This window comes from Python bivittatus, unplaced genomic scaffold (genome assembly GCF_059951505.1).
Source record: "Python bivittatus isolate LINGU-HERP-01145 unplaced genomic scaffold, Pbiv_v1 ctg000270_np1212, whole genome shotgun sequence".
NCBI classification, from domain to species: Eukaryota; Metazoa; Chordata; class Lepidosauria; order Squamata; family Pythonidae; genus Python; species Python bivittatus.
Genome location: NW_028277050.1, coordinates 2,501,831 through 2,520,872, shown reverse-complemented (window position 1 = coordinate 2,520,872; position 19,042 = coordinate 2,501,831). Strand labels below are relative to the sequence as shown.

General features: G+C 41.3%; 1 protein-coding gene across 1 annotated transcript; it reads left to right on the top strand.

The window, feature by feature from the left end:
* The first annotated feature begins 1,355 nt into the window (after positions 1 to 1,355).
* Positions 1,356 to 18,837, top strand: LOC103067418 (3 beta-hydroxysteroid dehydrogenase/Delta 5-->4-isomerase-like). The gene is made up of 3 exons (XM_007441522.3): positions 1,356 to 10,491; positions 12,743 to 12,907; positions 14,902 to 18,837. Exons 1-3 carry the CDS (start codon positions 10,188 to 10,190, stop codon positions 15,714 to 15,716), a joined length of 1,284 nt encoding a protein of 427 aa, XP_007441584.2. The 5' UTR covers positions 1,356 to 10,187; the 3' UTR covers positions 15,717 to 18,837.
* The last annotated feature ends 205 nt before the right edge of the window (positions 18,838 to 19,042 follow it).

The following is a 19,042-nucleotide window of genomic DNA, read 5'->3' as shown; positions in this document are numbered from 1 at the left end:
AATTAAAGCATCCTTGGCAGATTTCTGTCCAGCATCCATCTGGACACATTCAACAAAAGGGAATCAACCAACTTCATAAATTAGGGGTTCCTCTGTCAAACTGCCCTTTTTATTAGATTTCTTTTTCCTTACCAGAACCTGTCTTCAGAACATATTATTTGGGGTTCTGTACTCTGGGGCAGTTCCAGATGGCCCAGCTCCTCTCCCTGAATTTAATGAATCAGATGAGGTTAGTATACCAAACCATGATGTGAGAGGACAAGGTTACTTATTTGCAAGTCTGGACTGCTCCCTGAGGAAATCAATCCATCAATCAGAATTTGTCATTCCTGATCAATAGATGATCCCGGAGATGTATCAGCTAATCTATACTCATCTGTCAGTTAGAAAGGAAAAGTTCCTCCCCCTCCATCATTGTAATGGCATTTGCTGATTAAGGAAGAAGCTCTCAATTTAACAACAGCCACAACAACCCTCCCCCCCCAGTGCTGCAGCAGGAAGCCAGACCTGTGTGATGGTAAAAATCTAGTCGTGGCTTCATACAATTGCCTACAAGTGGCTTCATACTCACTTTTAGTTGGATTTGCACAAATGTCTGAAATCTGTCTGGGATGATAGAGAATGGTATTTAGGCTTCTTCTATGTGACACCTATTCAGATATTTGAAGAGTACTCTAATATGGTATCTCCCTTTCAATAATCTCTTCTCAAAATTAACCATGCTTAGTAACAATCATTGTTCTTCACAGGGCTTCGTTTCCAGGCCCATGAGTAGAAACTAAGTTGTTGCCCATTCCCAAATCTCTTTTCATTCATCTGAATTCTTAAAGTGTGACACCAAAAGTGGATATTCTTAAGGTGGTCTCTGATCAATCCCAAATAAAATAGAACAAGTCCTATGATTTGGAAATTATACTGTACAGAACTATGTTTATGTCATCTAAAACTGTGCTTGTCTTTTTCAAAGCCCCATCGTGCAGTTCACTCATATTTATATACTAATCAGCTACAGCCCCATGCATCTTATGAGCATCTAATCAATCACTTATAATTATTCATGTGATACAAATTAAATCAGCACATCTTGTGCATATTTTTAAAATGCAAGTACTGAGCCTAAGTCTTTAGCTAGGATTTGTCCATCATGACCTTTTCATTGTCTCTATAAAATGAGTGGCTAAACTGTGGGTAAATATCCCCAGAATGTCCTGCCAAAATTTGATAATAAAGCCACCAAATTTCAATGGAGTGATTTTGCATTTTTTGAAACCATTTTAAAGTACTACATTATGGTGCGACATTCCAATCTCAGGGGAAAAAATAACATGACAAACCCTGCAGCCTAAAAACTCCAAAATAAGAAAAATGCAATCCCCAACCACAAAGAGATTGCTGAGCCCTACCACAAAAGATGCCTCTTATTTTTACTAATGTGGATTAAAGGAGGCTGCTCACAAAAATGGCTTCACAAAGTCATAAGACGCTGAATTTTTGCTTGTAATCACAAATTCATCAAAGTTTATATCACTCTCTGGAATAAAGGCCGAAACACAAACTTCAAAATGTCAGCTTCTTTGACTGGTTATCAGGACATCTTGTGTCCCTCAGCCTCCCTAATTCTGGCTGTAAACTAGCCTTCCAGTCTGAGGGCCAGCTAAAGTTTCTGAGATGTTGCCTCAGAATTGCACCTTCCAGAAGTTGGCTTGTGTGATACGAGTCTTCCTTAAGCCCCAAGAATGCTGGGAATTGGATGACACAAAACAGAGTGGCCCTAAGCTGCAGCCCTTTTCCTAAATAGGGATCAGTATAGCATAGCGATAGCGAACCTTTTGGGCTCGGCGTGTCAAAAATTCGGAAAACGCCTAACTTGACTCTGCTGGCATGTCACACACACACACACACACACACACACACCTGAACAAAAGAGAAACAATTCTTTACATATTCATTTATTTTTAAAAAATACAGTCCAATCATATGTGGTGCTACAGTATGTATTATATAAAGAAACATACAAAAATGAAATACGAATAAAACAAACTCAGTTTCTTTGGTAACTCAAACAAGGAGAATAGTTGTTGTCGGGTGTTGGTGAACGCTGGAGTGTCACCCAAAACATTGTGGCGTGTCACCTTTGACACCCATGTCATAGATTTGCCATCCCTGGTATAGAAAGACAAGGAGTTTGCACAAAGGTTGGAAGAAGCATTGGGGCTGGGAGGGAGATCTGCCAAGTTTTCTGCTCTGCTTTCAGGGCAGAGGTCTGTTGAAAGTGTGAACAGAAAGGAGTTCCTGAGGAGAGAGGCACTGTCTGAGACAGGGTTTGACCATTGGCGGCCAGCAAGTTTGCAGAAAACTGCAATTCTGTGACCTCTGGAAAATTTGTATAGATCTGACATTCTCTTGGAGATAATCATGTCTGTGCTGAATTTTTCACCGGCCTTCACTTGGGGCCTGCCTGCATGTTCCAATGATACCCGACCTTGTAGCAAACTCATAGCTCCTTAGATAAGACCTAAAAATGACACTGTTATCAGCCCAGCAGATAGATGTCAAGGGTCTCCGACAATGACAAAACTTTCTCTTGTAGCCCCAAGAATTTATGAGGGTTATGGAGAAACATGCTAAGCTCTTTGAAAAGGAAGGACAAATACATGGAGACTTGGCTTTAATTGTCTATGGCTATTACACAAAGCCACAGAAATACCTGACTTTTCAGACTGAACTAAATGTAGACGATGATAAAGGCAGCAGTAAGGACCTGGGTGCTGGGTTCAAATTATGTCTATTGTTACAGCTAAGCAAAAATAAGTGTGAGTACCCCCACCCCAGCCCTTCTCCCTCTTCAAAAATGACTAGCGGTGTTTAAGTGATAGGATATAGATGGGGACAAACTAGCAAAGAAAAAATTCACAGCCACTCAGAGCAATAAAAGGAAAGAGTTTTTTTTCAGTGGCTCTCATAATTGCCACATAAGTGACTGACAGGTTAAGCTTAATACTTGGTCCAAAGATTTTTTTAAAAAACAGAAAAGTACATCAATTCTAAACACATGCTTTGCAGTAATAATCACACTGGATTGTACAAACAGTAGAGATCAGGTGAAAAGGATTGAATTGCTTGTGGTGAAGAAAGTTGGGGGAATCCAGCCATTGGATTTTCAGTCACAATATGCAAGATGGGGTCTATTTCAAAGTAAATGCCCATAGGAATTTATTGCAAATTATTTTTGCTCATGACATCTACAAATGAATGAAATAACTCTTATGTCAAACTGCATTGTGCTCAATTGTCAAAAGCAACAGAAATGAAGAGGACATTTGAACCTCAAGGTAGCCAGATACAGTACTGAATCCTGGGGAAAAAATAATGCAATTCACTCCTTGCTTACTCCAAAGTAAGCTTGAATGTATTAAGTGAAGCTTATTCCTGGGAAAACATCCATAGAATTTTGATATAGACATATATAATTCTCATTTTTATAATAGTCCTGTACCTTGTATTGTTCAAGCTATGTTTGTTGAGATGACAAAAATTATTTTAATAATAATAAAATGCAAAGTAAGTGCTTTGTATTACAGGTAGTCCTTGTTTAGCAACTGCTTCATACAACAACTGTTCGCAATTACGATGGTGATGAAAAAATAACTTTGCGACCAGTCCACAGATTTATGACCTTTGCCAGTCTGTAAAGCAAAGGAAAGCTGAAGTAAGATCATAATAAGCACAGTTGCGGTTTAACTTAACAATCACTTCGCTTCATGACTGAGGTGCTGGTCCCAATTGTGGTTGCTAAACAAGGACTACCTGTACTGTTCCGATTCCTCATCTATCATCCTATTGAGTTTGCTGCTGCAACTCAGGATTTTAAGCCTCGAACGGAGAAGGAAATATATAGTTCTTTAAAAAAAAAAAAAGGCATTCCAGACATTTTTAGTCAATAAGAAGAATACAGTATTTGCTGATAAGTATCACAACACAGAAGCCTTTCCATATACAACCCAATGTATCTTCCTCCCTCCCCTGCATTTTCCCAAACAGCGGGAACCTAGGTTTTATGTGAAATGCTATATTTTTAACATTGTTCTTTTGGGAAACAAACCGTCTTTCCACAGCCCCTGAGGGCATTCCATTTTCTCCATGACCCTTGTTTCCTAGGTTCACTGTTCAGCTTTGTAATGTCCTGAAACCACAGTCATGACAGCATCAACAACTATCCAACCCCCCACCCCCGTATCATCTTCTTGAATACATTCTGGTGTTTGAGTATGTCTTCTTTCAATAGTAGACAATATCTGTAGCTCAGGGTTGAACTCTTGGGTTCTTGATGTTCTCTGAGCTTGGTTGTTTTCCTGCAAATGTTTTGTTACCAAGCTAGATAACATCAGTGCGAGGGAGAGTAGGGTCTGCTGGCTGTTTATGTACAGTAGCTTGCTCTGCCAGACTTGCTTGGGGTGATGTTTCTTCCTTGATAGTTCCTTGATCAGGGTCGTGTTTCTTCCCTAATTTTTCATCTGGTACTATTTCCTGATTACCGAGATGTTGGTTGCTGGGGAGCGTGTGCTCTGAGCTGTTTGTTTCCTTCATTGACTTTTGGCTGTATCTTTTAATTGGTATGCAGATGAAGTTTATCTCTGTATACCTTGTTGATGGCTCGTTTGTTGGAATGCCAAGCTTCCAGGAATTCCCTAGTATTTTTGGATCTGACTTGATCTAAAGTGTCAATGGTTTTCCAAGTTTGGTTCAGTTTGTCTGTGTTGAGAGATTAACACATCACTCTCCCATGCACTGATGATGTTACCTAGCCTGGTAACAAAATGTCTACAGGAAAACAACCAAGCTCAGAGGACACCAAGAACTTAATGCAGGTAGTCCTTGGTTAACAACCATTTGTTCAGCAACCATTCAAAGTTATGACAGCACTGAATGAGGAGACTTACGATGGGTCCTTGAAGTTGTGGCCGTTGCAGCATCCCACGGTCACATGATCACCATTTGCAACCTTCACTGCCAGCTTCTGACAAGCAAAGTCAGTGAGGAAGCTGGCAGGAGATTGCAAATGGTGATCACATGATATCAGCTCTCCCAGGTAAGCCAGACAGGAAACACAACCAGATGAGCTAATTCTACTTTATTGTAAGGCTACATTAACAGAATCTTGCAAGTCTGAAAATACATCACTTTTAACAGCCAGATACATTAGGGCAGATCCTTTTTAAGTTTCTTTCTTTGCCTGTTATTCAGCTGTAGGCTCCTCCCCCGTTTATCTGATCATTCCCCATGCAGCATCTCTTTCCCTCGTCCCTCAAGGTCATTCTCACATACCATTACACAAGACATCGCACTTAACGACTGCACAGGATGCACTTAACAATGGCAACTGGAAGTGCCGGAACTGCTGTTGTAAGTCAGTGCAGTCATGTGATGTCGCATTTTACAACTGCATCACTTAGTGATGGAATTGCTGGTCCCAATTATCATCATTAACAGAGGACTATTGGTATGTCTTCTTTAGAAAGTGCAATGCAGTTACAATGCTTGCAGCCACCCAGAATAGATTCTGTCTGTAGGTCTGCATTTGGAAAGACTGATTGCGCCCCCGTCGTAGAAGCATGGTCCTCGTTTAGCAACCACAATTGGGTCTGGCAACCTGGTTGTTAAGCAAAGTGGTCACTAAGTATAACCACAACTGTGCTTACAATCTTACTTCAGCTTTCTTTTGCTTTACAGATCTGAGAAGGTCTGAAAAGCAAGAATTGGACACAAAGTTACTTCTTCATCAGCATGGTGACTGCAAACAGTCACTAAACAAGGCAGTTGCTAAATGAGGACCACCTGTACTTTTTCCATTTCTCTTCCCTTGTCAACACCATTATCTCATATGGCAGCCTCTCTGGATTATTTTTTGTCTTATTTTGTTTGGTTTGTTTTTTTGCAAATCACTGGACAAACTTAGACAACTGATAGAATCATATAACATATGTACTTGAAAGCAGCCATTTAAGCCATCGGAGCCAATCCCCGGCTTAATGCATGGAGCTAATTGAAAGAACTCAAGACAAATGCCCCCCCCACACACACACACACCTCTGCTTGAACATATTCATCAAAGGGCACTCATCACCCCCCTTAATTCAGTTTCACAGCTGAACTACTCTGCCACAGACTGGTAGGGAGTTTTTCCTAGTAGACTCTGCCTTTCTGTAAGTTAAATACATGTACACAGATAAATGGATATTGGGAGGGTGGGAGGAAAATGCTAGTCAGTTATTTCAATTTAATTTCAGGAGTGGTGGTAAAGGATGGAGCAAAACAGGGGGAAAAACTTTTTTTTCTCATTCTGATCACTCACCTTGACATCTAATTCAAGAGATCTCGCGATACCTCCAAATGTCAGATCTGATCCAGGCAGTTGTAGGCAACTTTAGTCAGTTCTACTGTATATGCTTGGCTGGGTATTCTTATACATGTCTCACTGCATATGCAGCAGATGTGAAAAGCTGTTTCCATTCATGGGTTTCTTGTGCCTGGAGGGAGCTGAACCTTGAGGCCACACTGGATGCTTCTCTGCTGAATAGAGACATTAACCCACATCCAGCCAAAGTTCAGCACATTAACACCACACCTCCCTGGGTTGTGAATAAATGGGACAGCAGAGCTGTGTTTACTTCTCAATCTTTTCTTCCAGATTTCTAATTCTGGAAGTAATGAATAAAAGTAATGAAGTAATGAAATAAAGCAATTCTTTATGCAGGATTGGCCCTGATGAGAGGATGTAGCAATTCCATAGAAAAATGGTAAAACTAAAAAAACAATCAGGTTTTGGCAAGTGGTCCGGGGAGCAAGAAGCCTACCCTCTACAAGATTCTCTAAAATCTTGGTGACGCAGAGCAAAGCAATATGTTCTCTTTGCTCTTAGATGCAAGGTGGCCATCTTGCTTCCCAAGGCAGCTCTGAGGGAGTGTGTTGCTCAAAACTTCATTGAAGCAAAGCAGCCCTTGAAGATTTGCACAAACTTAATTTATAGTACTTAATTTTAGCTGGATTGTGTCCAGTTAAAAATAATACAGAACACTTCTTGGAAAACAGATAAGAATAGGACAGTACCTGCCATTCAAGGATGCTGGGAGGGTTTGATGACAAGGCCTTCCATGCCATCTCTCGCCACTACCTACTGGCTGGGCTTTCCTTTACTTAATAACAGAAATAGTAAGCTGCAGCTTGAGTGAAGAGAAATAACCCAACCAAGAATCTTCAGAGGCCTCACTTTTTTGATAGACTTTTCCTTCCATCACTTACCTCACTTGACTGACTGGCAAGTATCTTTTATTTCAATTTGGGGAGTTTATAATAATAGGACTTGAGACTTTCCTTCTCTCTTATACATGTAAAGAGATACATCATCTCAGTGTCTGATATACCTCTTTACATGTATAAGAGAGAGTCTCTTATACATGTAAAGTCTCACTGAATTCTGTTTTCCTCTAGGGTTAGAATTGAACCTGGCATACTTCAGAAACTCCCTTTGAATTTCAGTCACCAATGTAATATTTCTTTCATTGGAATTCCTTTCTGGGAATTAATTTCAAATGAAGTTCATTTCCTTTGATGGCTGGTGAACATTTGTAATGGTTGCCCAAGAAATGTGAATTCTGAGGAAGTGGGATCCTTTCATCGCAGCCGGATAAGGCCAGCTGACAGAAGCAGCATGTATGAGTGGGGTTATTTCCAAGATATTGGCCTTGGGCAATAACTTGAGTCATAATGTCATTAATTCAGAGGTGTAGTTGTAAAAAAGTTGATTAATTTCTCTCAGGTAGTATTTCACTCCTAATTTCTGAGAGATGTAAGCTTTTCTCCAGGTTGATTTTATGATGGCTCAGATTCTGGCCAATCTAGTTTGTTTCCTCAGCTGGCCTTGGGAAACTTTCCCAAACATCCACATTTCCAATGAATTCTAATCTCAAGACTGTGAGATCCATTTATGATTTCCAAGTTGTACATGGTTGGAAGACTATTGCCATTCTTGTAATGCTAGTCAGAAGTCAAGGGCAGTGAGAAAAGTTCTTCCAGTTCTTGGAAAAGGGATTGGTGAGCTATGAGCAATAATGAGAATGATCAAAACACAAAGAATCTTACATTCTGTTTTGCTTTTTCATCCCAAAGCAGGCTGGGATAAGACTTTGGCTAGCTGAAGAAAAAGGACATACTGTATAGCGTCATTCAGTCCTTTCACCACCATACATTTTTAAATTTAAATGCAGCAAAATAGCTTTCTCACTGGGGTGAAAAAAAGCAACATGCTTTAAATAAGAAAAATGTTAACTTGGGAATTAAATATGATAGCAGTTTCAACCCATTACTTTGTGTGTGACATTACATCTATGGTGAACTATCTGTGTCATACCCATGCACACATATGCGTGTAATGTCATTCAACTCTGAATCCTGTGCACAAATTCCTTGTTTCCCCTGTTTGTTCTTTTGGATGAATGATCAGCAATATTAAATCTTTATGGACTTTACTGAAGGAAGGAATTCATCATATGTTTTTAGGGTACTGGAGTATGGTAAGCTACTCTGGGATTCTTTGTAATGAGAAGTGGTATAAAATACTTCTAAGAAGGGAAGAAAGGATATTCCAGTGCTGAAAAAGATTATGCAGGAGTAGCATCCCCACAAGTATTTTTGAATTAGAAAAATATTCATTTTAAGGAAGCCATTAGAAAGATTTGTCCAATTTTTATGAATGGCTTGGAGAAGGCAGATTGAAGAAAGTTTTTTCCCCCCTTCTTTCATAATGCTAGAAAGAGTTCAGCATCTTTTCCTGATATTATCAACCAAAGATTCAAGGAAGATAAGAAGTTTTATATACAGTAAGGTAAGATTATCTGAGAGATTAAAGAGAGCCGGTTTGGTCTAGTGGTTAATGCACCAGGCTAGAAATTGGGAGACCGTGAGTTCTAGCCCTGCCTTAGGCATGAAACCAGCTGGATGACTTTGGGCCAGTCCCTCTCTCTCAGCCCTAGGAAGGAGGCAAGGGCAAACCACTCCTGAAATCTTGCCAAGAAAACTGCAGGGACTGGTCAGGCAGTCACTAAGAGTCAAGACTGACTCGAAGGTAAAAAAAAAATCACTGCCACAAAGCTATAGCATACAGTAGTTAGCTAATCAGTTAGATAGCTATAAAGGGAATTAGCTAAAGGCCTAGTTTACACAGTCAGTTTTGTTTTGTTGAAGCCAGGAGTTATATATTGTCACAGCAGTGATTACTAGTTCCTAAGGGCAGCAAAAAAGCGGGGGAGAGAATAAATGCCAATTTTCCAGAGTCCACTAGCTGGCCAGGTGAGAAATAAGATGCTGGTTGTTCCAAATCTCTGGTTTGATCCTGCAGGGTTTCATTTATAATGTTTGTGTGGGAGAGTTTGTCCTGTCCAGGAAACTTTCCAGCTTTCCCCTTCATGACAATCCTTACATTACTAGTATTGGATCAGTTTAGATATTCTGCAAGATCAAGGGATAACAGGTTTTTCCAGTCCTGCACCATTTCAAGCAGCAACTATGGCCAAGAAAGTAGACAGGTCCATATTTAAGGATAGTACTCTCAAAGAGAGAGTAAAAAATGTCAAGGAATAAAGTCAGAGTTGTTTGTTCATTCAACAGGAAGATGTTCAGTGGGTTATATGGATAGTTCTGACTTAATTTAAAAGAGAAACAGCATTATTTTTCTCTTCAGCTCAAAATCTGGAATAAACCTCTCAGGGCACAACATCCCTCAGAAGAATACAGCTGTTTTCCCATGGACCCAATAATCCATAGATAAAGCACTAAAGTCTTGGTCTTTGAAAACTAGACCCAACAAAGATGCTATTTATTTATATACAGGTTTTCAGAAACCTGCCCATTAAAATACATGATCCAAATTGGCAGAGAAGAGAGGACTATCTATGGAAGGAACGGCTTCGCTGGAAACAAGGTAGAAGTGGTCAGGAGGAGAAGACAACCTGCAAATGCCAAGAGCTTTCAACTGTTATCTCAAGCCATAGATCACAGCCAGAGGCCAAAGATCGTACAGTTTAGTAACTCCTAAAGATTAGAATGTTCCTGTGTTTCATCTCAAAAGCTTGTAGTAACTCAGCAGAAGTGGGCAGGAGGAAAAGAAGAGAGAGAGGCAGACAGCCTTGATTATGAAGACACTCCCACTTGTCCAAGGTCTGCCTGTTGAAAACTCCCCCTTATCCCTCATAAGTTTCTGCTGCACTTTTCCCTCTCTGTCTCTTTTTCACTTTTGTTTCTGGAGGAACAGCTGCCCTTGCACCATTTCCTTGCTCAGCACCATGTCCTTGGGAGGAATTAGGTGTCTGGTGACTGGTGCGGGTGGATTCCTGGGTCAAAGGATTGTTTGCCAGCTGCTGGCAGAAGATGAGAGTTTGACTGAAGTCAGAGTCTTGGACAAAACAATCAGCGCTGAAGCACTCCAGGATTTTAGAAGTAAGTAAGTTTGTTGAAAGGAGAGGGTAATTTGGATGCTCAGGAAGAAATATCCAAATCCATATTGTAGAAGCTTCTCATCTGGAACATCCCATTTTGCTCAGGTGGAAAATCAGTCTCTCAACCAAGCCAGATGAAGGTTCACATGATGGAAACCTCCTCTCCAGTTTTTTTTTGTTTTTGTTTTTGTTTTTAATACCTAGAACAACTAACAACAAACCAGATTAGGTTTCTTTAACATGTTAGTTTCCTATGATAAGAAATGTTTCTTCTATGGAGGAGCATTCCATCAGCGGAGTCTCAGCCTCAAGTCTGAAGAAGTGTTAGCTGAGCCCACCCAGCCACCCCTGCAGCCTGGGCCAAATTAAACTTTTTTTGAATTAGATAATTCATATTTATTATTCATATTTCTTCATAACTTTTCTGCCAGGAAGCCTATCCTCACAATATCTATGATATGTTTCTTGACATTTTAATTTTAACTGAAAGGAAGTGTACATCGTACGCGTGTGTATGTGCAAACTGGATTAGAAGATTAGCTTTAAAGAAAGAACAGACGTCATCTCCACAATGTCCAAAGCAGTGGTGCCTGTAAACTTGTGTGCAAATCCAGATTAACAAAAAATGAAAATCAGATATTGTTTGGATTGTTAATAGAGAAAAGCTTAAAAGTAAGCTTTAGCAGGCATGCACTTAAACTAGTAAGTGACAACTGAAAATAGGAATTTATTTGGCTATATGGATTTGCACAGTTCCTGCCAAGCCTTCATGTTCCTGAAGGGACTTCCTTGCTAGCTGCTGTAAATGGGTTTGCTTTCCAACTGCCTGCCTTTTTTCCTCTCACCGCAAAGCCAGAAGAGAGTGGCCTGTCCTTTTGGTGAAAGAGATCTGGGGAAAACACCCTTGTCCATTAGTTCATTAGCAAACGTTCAAAAGAGTCTCATCAGCATTTCTGACCAAGCAAGAGGACCTTCTTCAGCAACTGCCCATAGTTTGGTAGAAAACTGCCACTTTCCAGGGCCAGAACCTGAAGGGATCTTGACAAACTTCCACCCCTCCTCTCATTCAGAAACAAGTCACTGCAGGGGCAAGCAGCTGTCTAAATCAGTAGTGACAGGTAGTTTCAACGTTTGTTTCATAGGATAGGAAATAGAAATACAGGCATCAAAAATCATGTCTAAAGTGAAACGCAAGAATATTTATATTTTTGGAATGTATTTCCTAAACAGAATACTGAATATATTTACTCCAATCTATTATTGACGCTGGGAAAATATAGATGTAATGTGAAACCCATTGGGGCTTTACAGTACTTAAGACTTTTATAAATGTTGTCAAATAAGACACATTCCTTATTTATTCTTGTTCATTTCTAAGAAATTACTTCAGCAAATGTTAATGCAGTATGTTCAAAGCATGATTACTGTCAGCACAATCATTTATGTAATAGATTGCAATGTGACAAATGTAATAGTGTTTTTAAAGGTATGGAATATGCATTGCATGTATTATGCTATTAACTGAACAGCTCCGTTTTATGCATGTTTCCTCAGAGGGCTGGTAAAGATATTCAAGACGATCAACTGCCTGAGTTGTAAGAAAGGAACCTCAGCTTGTTTGCTGACTGAGTCCAGCTGATTTTGTCCCTCAGGGTGCAGCCATGGTAGTTCTGGTGCAAAAGCCTCAGGCACTGCCATAAATGAGTTTCCATAAGTCTTAGCTGGGCCCAGGCTCTCTTCCTCTGACCTTTGGTAGCAAGGAAAGAGGCTATGCTCTTCCTAGGATCCCCAGGGCTTGGTCCAATCTCCAGTACAATGTGCTAAGGTAAAGAGACACCTTCTTTGGGGACATACCTCCTCTGCCCTTAAGACAATCTGTTGCTGACTGAGCCTGTCCTTGTGCATGTAGCAAAAGATATCTTCATGCACCAACTTATCTTCAGATAAGATGGAGAGCCACAGTTCACTGCAGTCTTGACCCGAGTCAGGGTTTCTCTTTCAATGGCATTGAAGAAAATTGTTTTTCAGGACAATGACAGAGACATGGCAGCTGAACTGGTCTCCATTGCCACCCTGCCCTGTATTCTTCTGTGTTATCTGACTAGATGGCTGTTGGGAATTAAAGCTCAGCAACATCCAGAGGGGCTTACATCTCTCCGCTACTCTAAGGATGGTCTGCACTGCTTGCTTTATGATGAACATAAGGAAGGTCAATACAAGTCATTACTTTATTTGGTGTTTTTTTCTTCCAGAAGTGAAGACGAACACTCTCTTGACAGTCATACAAGGGGATATCCGGGATGTGGCACTTCTTCAAACAGCAGTCCAAGGGGTCTCACTTGTCATCCATGCAGCTTCCATCATTGACACCCGAGGGCTCGTAGATCAACAGACCCTCTGGGATGTCAATGTCAGGGGTAAGATGGGATGGTTTTGAGGCCAAGCCAGGGAGGCACACTTGCCAAGAGATTTTAAATTCTCTCCAGATAGTGCAGAAACAGGTCAGCCACTCACTGGCAGGTGATGAAAGGGCTGTTCCTGTCTTTGTTACTCAGAGTTACTCATGAGGTGCCTCTCTTTGAGAATGTCTGGGTTGGCAGACTGGGAAGAGGGTTTAACCTCCCCTGCTCCAAAGATCCCCCTCCAGCTGAGATCACTATGTCTGTGTGGGTAAGTGTGTGTTTAAGAAGAGAAGTTCTGCAAGACATTACTTGCACATATGGATACGCACTTGCACCAGCCCCACAAAGATGTCTGGGAGGAAAATGTCCTTCTTAATGTCTCATGTGGCAAAAAGACAGGGACAACATAACCCCATGCACATCCTTTATTCTAGAGCAGGGTTCCTCAACCTTGGCAACTTTAAGACGGGTGACTTCAACTCCCAGAATTCCCTAGTCAGCAAGTCCAGAAGTCCACCCGCCTTAAAGTTGCCAAGGTTGAGGAACCCTGTTCTAGAGAGAACACAAAACCAGCAATTTTAAACAGATCCCACATAACCCTCATAAAGCAGGCGGCGCCAGCTTTAGTAATGGTTGCTATTGCTTTGATGATGATGATGATGATGATGATGATGATGATGATGATGATGGTGAGAGTCCATATAGTTAGATATACATTTAACTCCTGGGTCTTCTGAACTACTAATGCTGAAATCAATGTTTCTATTTACCAGTCCTGTAAACCAAATGAAAAAGAGAATCTTGCTCAGATTTTACATTTGTTTTAATAACTATACATTAATACCTTTGATTTAAGGGAGGCCCAAATATTTCTTAGACTTCTCATTAATGTGAGATTGTTTTCTGATAGCTGAAGAATATTTACCCAGAGAACATTTTCTCCATTTTAAGTAGCTTCTCTTCTGAAATTCATTCACTTGCCAATAATACTAGTGAGAATCTTGATTATTTTCCCCCTGAAAAGTTTTATCTACATGTTTATATTTCTATATTTTACATGTGATTTCCTTTTTAAAACTCAGCTATCTTATATCACCAGACTAGAAACTGGGAGACCATGAGTTATACTTTTGCCTTAGGCACAAAGCCAGCTGGGTGACCTTGGGCCAGTCTCTCTCTCTCAGCCCTAGGAAGCAGGCAAGGGCATATGAGATGGTCCACAGTGTTGAGGTCCAGTCTTGGTATCTGTGCCCAGTCCAGAATAATGTGCTATAAATGCCAAGGCCCCTCTTCTCACAGAGATAAGCCACAATTGACACATCCTGGAAATGTGTACATCCATAGCTGCTTGTAATGAGTGAAGAAGAAAATCAGCTTTCTTCTCTTTCTTCATTGGTTTATTCTGAAGCAGGTTGCCATCAACGTGGTTACATCAGTAAAATCAGAGCAGTAAAATAATGTAAAAAACACTAAGTATTTCAGCTGAAACAAAATCATAAATGCAGATTTAAAAAAAAGATGGTAATCCTTGCTAGGTTAGAGGGAAATAACAATGGAAAATGACTAGATTAAGTTACAGGCAATCTGTTTTTCCTATCTGAAACAGCACTGTTCTTGGGATATACTTCAGTCTTCATTAAAAAGATCCTGTTAGGTTGTAAAGCTTCCAAAGTATGTTTGACTGGGAGGTAGGGGTGGGGGAGAGAAAGATGCTGTTCAGTGAGGTCTTTCAGACATCAGAACTAGAAAGGAGGATGACACTAAGAAAACAGAGGGAAAATATAAGAGCTTCCTTTAAATATTTCACTGTAGTTCTGGGGCTGTGAAAGTTATTCTGGTGAGTCTCAGCTCAGATTAATCTACAATATGAAGGCTTTTCTAGCTATACTTGCAAAATCAACAGGCTCAGAGGCCTTTGTGGCATCAACATATAAGATGATGTTCTCCTGCAGGGAATAGCAACCACCTCAGCCCTTTGTAATGTTGCTAACATTTTCCTTTTTCTGAAGGTACACAGCTGCTGCTGGAGACCTGCCTCCGCAATGATGTCCAGTATTTTATTTATACCAGCAGCCTTGAGGTGGCAGGTCCAAACAACAGAGGAGATCCCATCTATGATGGTGATGAGGACACCATATATTGGATGACCCAAGGACCACCCTATGCTGAAACTAAAAAAGAGGCAGAGAAATGTGCATTGGAGTTGGACAGCTTGCCACTCAAGGGGGGCAATAGTTTTGTGACATGTGCTCTGAGGTCCATGTACATCTATGGAGAAGGCAGTCCTTTCCTGCTGCGTCACCTTGACGAAAGCATCTTAAACAACAATGTATTTTTGAGGCTGTCTAGGAAAGAGGCGCTTGTAAATCCTGTCTATGTGGGAAATATTGCTTGGGCTCATATTCAAGTGGCTAAAGCCATGAGAGACCCAACAAAAGTAAAGCAGGTCCGAGGGCGGTTCTACTACATCTCAGATGATACTCCCCATGCAAGCTACTCAGACTTCAATTATGAGCTGACTAAGGAGTTGGGGTTTGGCGTTGAACCCAAACCTGTGATGCCCGTCACACTTTTCTATTACTATGCTCTGTTCCTAGAGATCGTGAGCTTCTTGCTCAAGCCTTTCTTCAGATATGTTCCTAGTATCACTCGTTCCCTTGTACTGTTGCTCAACACCCCATTCAGTTTTTCTTACAGGAAAGCACAAAGGGATTTTAACTATAGTCCCCGCTACACATGGGAGGAAGCCAAGCATCATACATGCCAATGGATTGCTGAGATAACCCCACTGAGGGCAGCACACTTGAAAAGCAAGGCTACCTAAACGCCAGAACAGGAGCTAAAACAAAGGGAATGGGAGGGGGGCATCAGAGTATCAAAATGACTAAAATGGGAAAACATTGAAGTACCTGAGTAAACGAAAGAGAAAAATTCCTCTGTGTTGTATATACATTTGCCCCATTAAAATATCAAATGAGCCTCCCTCCTGACTGTTCGCCATTTCTCATGGGCCACTTTCAGTTCCTGTCAGCATTCAAAATCCCAACTCCAGAGTGCCCAAACTGTAGTGAGTTGTGAGAACATTCATTCTCCTATGGGAATGAACAGAGGAGCTGACAGGCCCAGTTTGTGGAGCACCTTTAAGCCCATAGAGTTTTGCACTCAGGCTGAATTAGTTCTACACACACCAGACATCATGGACAACCGTCCAAGGGCTTATGCTCACATCCCTCTAAACCTGGCCTGAACATGTTACGGTAACTGTTTTTATATGACTCATCCACATGACGTTGCCTTTATCTCATCCCCAGGCCACGGCTGAGGCAGCTTGAAGTCATTTTTATCTCTTCCAGTTTTAAAGCAGTGTTTTTCCTCTTCTCCTGAGGCAATATTTGCCAGGGACACAATCTAGTACAATGTTTGTGATGACGTGGCTGGCCATGGGTCAGCCCAGCTCTGAATCCCCACTTAGCTGGTTGTGGGAATGTTCCCTCTCGTCCAGTCACTGCACAGTCTCTTTCATAGTTGTAGAAGACATTGAATACCTGCTTTCTTCAGAGGCAGCTGCCTGTGTAATATTTGACCAGCATTTTCCAAACTGTTGTCTTGTGAAACACCACTAGGCCTCTCTTTAAAAAATAGGACTATTATAGTGCTCTCTTGAGCTATGCAAGAGAACAAGGACACAGGTAGAGCAGGAAAGTGCCTTCATCTTTCTCCATGCTGAGAAGAGTCTTACTTGCCAATGACAGCTCCTCACCCAGGAATCATTGCAATTCTGAGCCTGCTTTGGGGGGTTGGGGGTACGGGGGGTCCCTCTGGACTCAGCTGCTAAGGGAGCAGCCATTGCCTGTCTGAGCAGCAATTCAGGCTGAAGCAAGAAAAAGTAATAGGGCACCCACATGCCCACCCACCTGTGGCAATACCCACTTTGGAGGAGGTGGGGTGGTGTAGTCCCTGGTGCTCCCCCTCTATGAGAGACCTCCTTTCCCTCTTGTAAGCTGCCCAGCTAGCAGAGCCAAGCTATCTCCTGCAGCTGACAGGAGGCAAAGAAGAGGAGTAGTTGCTTTCTTGGGGGATCAGGATCAAGTGCAATTTGGGGAGTACCCAGTCTGGCCAGTTGTGGTGACCACTATGATAACTCCTCTCCCTTCCTCTGGCCACCATGCAGCAGGCCTGTCCCCAGCTCCAAGGATCTCAGGGGCATCAGAGACCTGCTCTTCTGGGATGGGATGTGTCTACGAAGGGGAGCTGGTGTGATGGAATGCAGGAGAGACCCAGGTTCTCAGGAAGGAGGGGGCGCATTCTAGGAGGGAAAGGGGGGAGACAAGAGGCAACATAATCCAGAGCAGGAGTGTGGGAAGAAGAGACTTAAGATAGCCACTCCCTAGATTCTCCCAGGGTATATCTATTAGGTTAGCATAGTACAGATTTAGTCTGACAAGATTCTGTCCATATGGTGTAAACAATAAAGAACTGAACTTGGCTGGATTGCTTCCCTGTTGTTCCTGGGCTGGGCCTGACATCTTTCTGTTTGGGCTCAGGTTATCCCCAGGACTTCTATTGCCCTTCTGCAGAGGTTTCCTTTGAGATACAGGATGCAGGAGGCATGCTTGAGGAAATGCCCTGCTCTTTTGGAAAAGAGATCCTATTCTGTGGGATATCTTCAACTTGCCATACAATCAGCCCCAATCCTGCTGTCCTTTAGAAAGACTGTTAAGACCTGGCTGTTTCCCCAGGCCTTTGAGTCATGATGTGTTGGAGCCCCTATCAATGGTGTCATTTCTGTTTGGATCACCATTTTATTATTTATTGGTTTATGTTTTGGGGGGTTTACATTTTTTGTTATTGTTGTTAGGTTCTGCTGAATTTCCTATAAGCTGCTGAGCTGAGTTGGACAGAACGTTTTCAGTAAATGAACTAAAGCATACTCAGAGCAGCCCTGGACCCCTCGGAGAGAGACTTCTTCACTAAAGCCCTGAAGCCCTGAAAGAAGGGCAGCCCAGAGTTGCTATAAGTGCCCAACCTTTTTAAAAGTGAAAGTAAACTGGGAAATAGCTCTCTACACTTTGTACCTTTTAAAAAATATGCCTGATCTATTTTTGCCTGAAGACCTGAAAGTTGGGGAGAGATTGTCATGGAGAAAATCTATCAATGTGCTTGCTAAGAGTCGACACCAGCTTGGCGGCACATACTCAATTTTTGCCTGAGGGGCTGATGAATATTTTTAGATTTTTCATTTTAAAATACTTACAAAACTGTGCTGGGTACAAAAACTGTCCTGCCAAACTGGATAGAATAATGAAGCAGAATTTTGAGTAACTGCACATTCCTACTACAAAATCAGATCAAAGGTTAGTAACTCAGTTAATATTTTAGCAAAGAACTTGACTTGGAACTTTCTAAAAGAAAAGCAGAGTTCCATATTAATTATTGCCCTATGAATTGCCACAATCTTAATTCTTATAAGATTACTCTTAGATTGGCCCTTCCCTCAAAAAAACCTTTCAGCATATGCTTCACGTTGTTTTTCACTTGGCATTTCTTAGCAAGACATCTTATATTGATTTGATGGAAATCAATTAGCCCTTTCTCAACAGCTTCCTAGTGATTCTAATAAAGCTAAGTATACAATTCTTTCAATTACAATGGTATTCAAGATGCTATTACTGTATTCAGCATAAGGCACAGGAGGGTTCCCCTTCCAAGTTCTTGAGATATGTTGTAGATCATTGAAAATAGGTGAAGATTTTTAGATGTAATCGACTATCCCAGCAAAAATTCCCTCAACTCTTTATGGGCAGAAGTACAACCGTTTATGGGTTGTGCTTACAATTAAGAGGAATGACGAAATCACGGCTCTTGGCTTTTTCTTTCTTTTTACTCGAAATGCTTTGTAGAACCACATGGTTCTACGGGAAGCGCTACAAACGAGAAGCCACCTCTGCAAAGAAGTCAGTCCTTACTGCTGTGAGCGCTTAGGACATTTTGGTTTTCACATGAAGAGCTTCCAACATGACAGATCAAAAAGCATCACACCACCTAGTATGTAAATTAGCTACTTGTATCACTCTACTCTTGATTATTTAGGACATAGCCAAATTTTAATTTTCTGCTGAAGGCTTGTGAAAAAAAATTCCAGACATCCAC

What these genes read in the sequence shown, in the direction of transcription:
- LOC103067418 (XM_007441522.3), top strand. Translation starts at nt 10,188, where the DNA reads ATGAAGACACTCCCACTTGTCCAAGGTCTGCCTGTTGAAAACTCCCCC. An exon ending in AGCACTCCAGGATTTTAGAA is followed by an intron (nt 10,492 to 12,742) that starts GTAAGTAAGTTT and finishes TTTTTCTTCCAG; the next exon opens with AAGTGAAGACGAACACTCTC. An exon ending in CTGGGATGTCAATGTCAGGG is followed by an intron (nt 12,908 to 14,901) that starts GTAAGATGGGAT and finishes CTTTTTCTGAAG; the next exon opens with GTACACAGCTGCTGCTGGAG.